An 8,086-nucleotide genomic window follows, 5' to 3' on the forward strand; every position below is an offset into this window, starting at 1 on the left:
GTGGCAAAAAGGTTTGCTGTGTCTGTCAGCGTCGTGTCCAGAGCATGGAGGCGCTACCAGGAGACAGGCCAGTACATCAGGAGACGTGGAGGAGGCCGTAGGAGGGCAACAACCCAGCAGCAGGACCGCTACCTCCGCCTTTGTGCAAGGAGGTGCACTGCCAGAGCCCTGCAAAATGACCTCCAGCAGGCCACAAATGTGCATGTGTCTGCTCAAACGGTCAGAAACAGACTCCATGAGGGTGGTATGAGGGCCCGACGTCCACAGGTGGGGGTTGTGCTTACAGCCCAACACCGTGCAGGACGTTTGGCATTTGCCAGACAACACCAAGATTGGCAAATTCGCCACTGGCACCCTGTGCTCTTCACAGATGAAAGCAGGTTCACACTGAGCACATGTGACAGACGTGACAGTCTGGAGACGCTGTGGAGAACGTTCTGCTGCCTGCAACATCCGGCATGACCGGTTTGGCGGTGGGTCAGTCATGGTGTGGGGTGGCATTTCTTTGGGAGCCGCACAGCCCTCCATGTGCTCGCCAGAGGTAGCCTGACTGCCATTAGGTACCGAGATGAGATCCTCAGACCCCTTGTGAGACCATATGCTGACACATGCATATTTGTGGCCTGCTGGAGGTCATTTTGCAGGGCTCTGGCAGTGCACCTCCTTGCACAAAGGCGGAGGTAGCGGTCCTGCTGCTGGGTTGTTGCCCTCCTACGGCCTCCTCCACGTCTCCTGATGTACTGACCTGTCTCCTGGTAGCGCCTCCATGCTCTGGACACTATGCTGACAGACACAGCAAACCTTCTTGCCACAGCTCGCATTGATGTGCCATCCTGGATGAGCTGCACTACCTGAGCCACTTGTGTGGGTTGTAGACTCCGTCTCATGCTACCACTAGAGTGAAAGCACCGCCAGCATTCAAAAGTGACCAAAACATCAGCCAGGAAGCATAGGAACTGAGAAGTGGTCTGTGGTCACCACCTGCAGAATCACTCTGTTTTTGGGGGTGTCTTGCTAATTGCCTATAATTTCCACCTTTTGTCTATTCCATTTGCACAACAGCATGTGAAATTTATTGTCAATCAGTGTTGTTTCCTAAGTGGACAGTTTGATTTCACAGAAGTGTGATTGACTTGGAGTTACATTGTGTTGTTTAAGTGTTCCCTTTATTTTTTTGAGCAGTGTATATCGAATAAAAACAGAGCCGGATATATCTAAGGGCTATAACGGGAGCTTTCTAGAACGACATCCTGAGGTCCTTTTTGCATCATGGCGAAGAGAAGAAAGGGAGGACCCCACGTTGCCAGCCCATTTATAAGGCCTCAGATCTGCCTAGCAACTCCATTCCAATTCTCACTATTCGCTGACATCCAGGGGAAGGCGTATGCAGTGCATCTCAACCAATAGAATACATGCAAATTAATAAACCGACCTCAGAACAGCCTGCAGATTTCAGCATTCTCACATCCTCATAGGAAAATTGCTCCAACTCGAGTTCTGTTTTACTCACAGATATAATTCAAACGGTTTTAGAAACTAGAGAGTGTTTTCTATCCAATAGTAATAATAATATGCATATTGTACGAGCAAGAATTGAGTACGAGGCAGTTTAATTTGGGAACGAAATTATTACAAAGTGCAAACAGCACCCCCTATTGAGAAAAGGTTTTAAGCACTTACTTAGGCTTGCCATAACAAAGGGGTTGAATACATATTGCCTCAAGACATTTCAGCTTTACATTTTATATTAATTTCTAAAATGTTCTATAAACAAAATTCCACTTTGACATTATGGGGTATTGTGTGTAGATCAGTGACACAAAATCTCAATTTAATACATTTTTAATTCAGCCTGTAACACAACAAAATGTGGAAAAGGTAAACGGGTGTGAATCCTTTCTAAAGGTACTCTATGTCCATTTATTATAATCCACATAAGAATTCACACGAGACGAACTGTAACCTGCACGTAGCCTACATAAGGTACAATGTAGGTATGACGTGCATTGTATACAAACACCGCTTCAAGCTGCCCCCTGGCGGCAATTCTATTTTCTATATTCAAATTCTCCTGCTGCAGGATTATTTTCCTCCTGCAGCGAAAGGAGTTAAATTACGATCTGACATCTGTAGGTTGTAAAGCAGTGACAATAATCTGGTTTGATGTGGTTATTAACACACATCATTCTAATAAGGCTGAGTCTCACTTCACCGTGGGAACCATTCATCTAGTGGCACCGGACAATAACTCCAGGAACTCCTCTCCCCTGTTCATTTTTTACAGGCAGGGAGGAGAAGAGCAGAGCATTGGAACAGCAGCATACAGCATCCTTTAGCCGCCGCAAAGCCACATAGGCTGCCATTAACCTTGGGCTGGAACCCATTGAGCCAAAAGTATTAAAAAAGTTATAATTTTATGGAAGGGAACCATACAAATCAATTCTGGTGCTGGTGGGACAGGGTAATTGGAAGGAGGGCCGGTAACAGGGCCCCTGAATGAACCCAGGTCTGGAGGAGAATTCCCATGGGTAATTTATTATGTGTTATTCTCCAGCTGGAGCATGTGGAGTGACTCATCCCTCCATCCCTCTCTCAGAGGGGTAAAAATGAGCTGGCCGCTGGCCTCCACTTTTGGGCCTCTTAGTTAAAGCTCTTTAGTGATGCAGATGACAGTAAGTGGGGCAGAGGTGGTACGGCAAATATGCTTTATCTTTTTAGTATCCTTTAATGCCACACACATTGGAGGATGCCTAACAATGTGCCAGTCATATTGCCCTGCCCTCTCAGGGCTGAAGTGGCACTTGAGGTGAGAGGAGAGGGTAAAATAGATATCTGGGCCCCACATTATAGAGACAATGAAAGGATAAAAAGCCAGGAGGCTTATTGACATGTCCAAAGGTACTGTATAAGTGCCTCTGAAGCCAGAGCCAATCAGGTGGGGTCTTTATGTGATCAATTCTTGAGGATGGGACTGAAGTCATCTTCAAGGAAGAACACTTTCTGGAACATCCAATAATTGTACGTGAAATAGCATTTCAATAATGATTGGCTGAAATTATTGCTGTCTTTGTTATAACTGTAGTGCATTCTGAAATGCTGGTACAAAACACCCCATTTTTTCCTCAACATCACCTGTCAGTGCTTGGTGCAGGCATCACAGCAGTACGATCATTATGAGCATTTGTCTCTCAAAAACATGGTGTGGGTGAGTCAAACATAAGTACCGTCTGTCTGTCCAACCACAGGGATATGTTCAAAGTGGGCTCCAGCTACATCTTAACACCCATAGACTTGTAAACAACAGCCAATCCCAGAATCGAAAAAAAAGCATTGGCAATTTTTCTCACCAAAGGATGCCAAAAACATTTCAACACAGACATCAGTCTCTCCTCTCTCCTCTCTCCCTCTCTAAAATCACTAATTATCTCGCCCTCATTTATGGCCAACTGTTTCTGTCGGTTGTCTATCTGCACGATGACCTAGAAAAGACCACACACACATACACACTAAATTGGAGTCAGCCCAATACCCAGTGACAGGCGCCAAGGCTAAGCCTGTCCTCACAGCAATACCTGGTCCACACAGGCCTATACGGCTAGCATGATCCCAGGCTTGTTTGCTAGGTCTACAACTCTCAAAGTTACTTGGCTGCTGAACAAGGCTTGAGGTAACCAACTTTACTGAAAGTACTGTACCACTAAACCCAGTTGGGTAGGTTACTTTATAAATGTAATATGTTACAGTTTCTAGTTACCTGTCCAAAATTGTAATCAGTAACAAAATTTGTGGATTACCGAAACTCAGTAACGTAATCTGATTAATTTCAGTTTACCTTCCCCTTAAGAGGCATTAGAAGAGGACAAAAAGCCATTTGGGGTACCATCATAGTCATCACTGACTTGTGATCAGACTCGTTCAGGCAACTTAAACTTGCACCTTTTTCAATGCAAGTGAGTGACATTGAGAAAACCAAAAGGTGTTATTTTTCCCCGCAAACATCCTTTCTGAATTTAAAAGTAATAATTTTGTTTTTCAAAAGTATCCAATTACAATATTTGTTGCAGGTAACATATTTATAATCAGATTACATGTAATCAGTTACTCCCCAATCCTGAATAAGTTCAAATAAGCAGAACATGGCATGGACAGTCATAGCACAGGCAATGAGACATTGCATTACAACCCAGTCTTGCTGAAACCCAGGAGGAACTAGTTGTGAGATATCACTGAGTCCCAAGCCCTACAACAACACGTGGGCCAATCCTGGGTGGAATCACTGAGGTACAGTATATAATTAGGGTGAAAGTGGAATACCCCATTGGGAATACTAGAGGCCTTAAGGTGCTGGGATGGGCAGCCACAGGACTAGATCAGAGAACGGAATAAGTCCACTCTAGGTTTTTACATAAAAAATAGATAGGGAGAAAGACATCATTTTTGTACAACTTTAGATTGCATGACAAACTGGCGCCCAAATTTGAAGAACATACACATTATTTTGTACAACACCTTTCTTAGATGCTCTTTGAATGTAGAATTAACGTTAGGTCCAATGTTCCCTCTAAGCTGCGCAGAGAAGTACAAGATAGAACTTCACTCAACTCTAGAGTTTTCCCCGTTAGTTAACACTATCAACGTTTCCCTTTACTGTGGGAATTGTGATCGAATCAACACAATATTAGCCACTTTCAATGTAACACTGAAGCAAAACAAACTATGCAAGACTTAGTATGCAAAACTAACTATGCAAGAGATTTTCTTGTACGCACACCGTATTGGAGTAGAATTGAATTGCATTGACAGGCACGACTCAGGCCCATACTCTACACAGACCAGTGAGCCATAACCAATCAGAGCTGCAGTAGGCCTACATGCAAATAGCCATTGCCATATATGGATTTGTGCCATTCACTTTGAACTGTTTACAGCATGAGCAGTCATGAGTAGATTAGCTTGTTTTGAGATCAAAGCGAGAGCTGAATGTAGCCACACGTGTTCATATTCTTTGTGAGTTAGTGCGTTATTAGCCCAGTTATAGCTTATTTCTGGTCAACAATGGGGGAGTGGTTGCTCCCTACAAGAGCACAAAATGTGCACATTTCTAGCCATCTTTGAAAAGTGAGTCAGGTAAAGAGTTTTTTTTATGTCTTCAAAGGACAGTGCTGTATTTTGAGACTGTCTTGAATAACCCAATAGGCAGAGGGTAGCATAATTTGACTCATTTTCTGATATGTTGTATAGGAATAATAATGCATTTTATTTTGAAGTGTTTTTTTGCATCAAACAACACAACATTTTCAGTCACCTCCTTGTCTGAAGAACAAGTGGATAAACAGGTTCATGTCAAGCCCTGCATGTTTTCTTTCTCCTCAAAAGTCTCATGGAATGTTGGCCTACATTGAACACCACACATTTTGCTGCTACTGTAGGCTGAATGATAGAACAGCAATGTCCATGTTAAAATGTTATGGGATGCATTTTTCTCCATTGTTGCTGATGGTAGGCCACACAGTAGCCTACTTGGCCACTGTTAAAACGGTAACTTAAAGCAGGTACAGCCTCAGTGTTTACAGTAAACATGCTACCACTATAGTGAGAGCACCACCAGCATTCAAAAGTGACCAAAACATCAGCCAGGAAGCATAGGAAACTGAGAAGTGGTCTGTGGTCACCACCTGCAGAATCACTCCTGTTTTGGGGGGTGTCTTGCTAATTGCCTATAATTTCCACCTTTTGTCTATTCCATTTGCACAACAGCATGTGAAATTTATTGTCAATCAGTGTTGCTTCCTAAGTGGACAGTTTGATTTCACAGAAGTGTGATTGACTTGGAGTTACATTGTGTTGTTTAAGTGTTCCCTTTATTTTTTTGAGCAGTGTAGTTTTGGAGAAATTATTTGCCTTTTGTAAGTTTAAGAAACATTGCCCTGTGCCTTGAAATTCCATTACCAAAAACACACATACCTTTAAGATATTTTCTAATTTCTCTCCCCCATGAGGGAGGATAATGAAAGTTCACAGGAGTAAGAAGTAAAAGGTAGCCCTATACATTTTTTTTTTTACTGATATCCATTTGGTTTATGATTTATTAAGTTATTGCACCTTGAAATTCTGTTACCAAATTGGTAGCAGAATTTCCGAAATATCTGTAACAGAATTACTGCAATTGAATTGTCTGCAATGGTAAATCATAGCAGGTGATTGGGTCACCTGCTACATTTCTCCCTTCCACTGGCATACTGTAATATTCAACTCATAACTGTTTTCTTTCTCTTTTGTGAGAGAAAGAAAGCTCAGTTGGTAGAGCATAGCGTTTGCAATGTCAGGGTTGTGGGTTTGATTCCCGCGGGGGAACAGTACGAAAAAAACATAAATGTATGCACTCGCTACTGTAAGTGACTCTTGATAAGATTGTCTGCTAAATTACGTAAATGTAAAATGAAAACAGTCTGGACAACCCTTCCCTCTCCAGTTAGTATACCTCTCCTAGCTCTTACTGACACAATGAGCCCCCTCTTTTTACATTTTCTATCCTAAATATTAGGAATATGTAAAGGATTTGATTTCTGATCAAACAGATAAAAAAATAGGTCTTAGAAAACATCTAGCAGAAAAAGTCTTAAAAAGGTATGAGAAAGCAAAGGCTTTGATTTCTGAGAGACTCCTTTCCTTAACCAGCATTCCTTACCCACCCACCACTGTACCAACCGAAGTTGAAAAGTAGTAGGAATTTGGTCAGTCTGCCTTTAATTTTAATGTCCACAGACATTGTTTTTCATTTTTGGTACAGTCTGGAACGGCCAGTACACAGTTGAGCACACTAGAGTTGAGTACACTAATGTATTGTACTGTACTCTACTGTACTGTGTTGCGCTGTACTCTACTGAGCTCTACTGTGCTGTACTTTGATGTCCAAACTTGTGAGACATAGACATCTATGGTTCGGTCTGGACCAACCAAATCTAGTCTTGTTTGCCAGTGTGTAGATTAATACCCAAATATGCAAAGGATGATATTGCATATTTATACCTTTGTGTACCTATTTAGGATAAATCACCATGAAGGGAATGACATTCATATCCACAATTATGCATTTCTGTGTAGTACACAGTTCCTTTACCGCAATTCTGTTACCGGGTGTAAATACACGTCACTTACTGTAGTTCAATAACTAAAATCTATTATTTCAAACTCAAGGTGTTATGTCATAGTTGACACCCAATTCTTTTCGGCAGACATATTTTAAACTTCATTTGGAGCAGATGTTTAACAGTTTTTGGAAAAACTGGTCACAACAAACTGAGGTAAATTTGACTGAAAATCCATGACCAAATTTTGCGTTTGCACAGATCTTCCAGTAAATGTGTTTTTGCAATCATTTCCGTATAAATTCTTACACGTAGTCCTTGTGCATGGAGTTGTATGGTTTGTTGAACTTTGTTTTTTGTTTGGCATACATTTTAATTAAGGTGAAAAAACATTACCATGGAATTGCCCATATACAGCTGTGTAGTAGGTTGACTCACCTGATTGTCAAATTTGAGGGACTGGGTGCCCACAAGGAATCGAATGGCATCTGATTCAGCTGTCTGGGAAGTAAGTGCACGAGCCTGGAAAGGCAAAACAACACGATAGATACAATTGACACGTTGTAAAACGAATGATATAATTACAAAGCAACAATGTTGACATACATTGAATACAACTCAGCTGTCACTGGTGTTAAATTCTTAGCTAGGGGGTTGTCTGACATAGCAATAACGTTATCAAGCAAATGCATGGAACTGACTGTACCTGAAATTCGAGGCCGTATATGACAGGTGCATCGTCCTCCATTTCCCACGTCTGATGCAAGCCTATGATTATTGATAGAATGTGTAGCGTTTAATTTGAGGTTTCACAAATAAGCTGCTTGTACTGGTTATCCATCACCTCACTGGACGTTATTATAGTTCCGCAAACGTAGAAATTAATACTTACGTACCGTATAGTAAATGCCCGTAAATATGTTTGGAAAAAGCTGATATGTATGTTTTAAAATGCGTAAAATCTTTTAAAGAATACCCATTTGACAGTTGCGTATGAA

At 41.7% G+C, this 8,086-nt stretch overlaps 1 protein-coding gene across 3 annotated transcripts in view; it reads right to left on the reverse strand.

Moving 5' to 3' along the window:
- LOC129812680 (EARP-interacting protein homolog) overlaps positions 1–8,068 on the reverse strand; it is an 82,693-nt gene extending 74,625 nt beyond the window's left edge. The window contains exons 1-3 of one of the 3 annotated variants that reach the window (XM_055864450.1): positions 7,985–8,068; positions 7,795–7,856; positions 7,527–7,610 (exon numbers count right to left, since the gene is read on the reverse strand). In XM_055864450.1, coding sequence (XP_055720425.1) covers positions 7,527–7,610; positions 7,795–7,836 — 126 coding nt within the window. In that variant the 5' untranslated portion in view covers positions 7,837–7,856; positions 7,985–8,068. The other 2 variants (XM_055864449.1, XM_055864451.1) reach the window with 2 other exon arrangements.
- Between the last annotated feature and the right edge of the window lie 18 nt (positions 8,069–8,086).

This window comes from Salvelinus fontinalis, chromosome 16 (assembly GCF_029448725.1).
Source record: "Salvelinus fontinalis isolate EN_2023a chromosome 16, ASM2944872v1, whole genome shotgun sequence".
NCBI lineage: Eukaryota > Metazoa > Chordata > Actinopteri > Salmoniformes > Salmonidae > Salvelinus > Salvelinus fontinalis.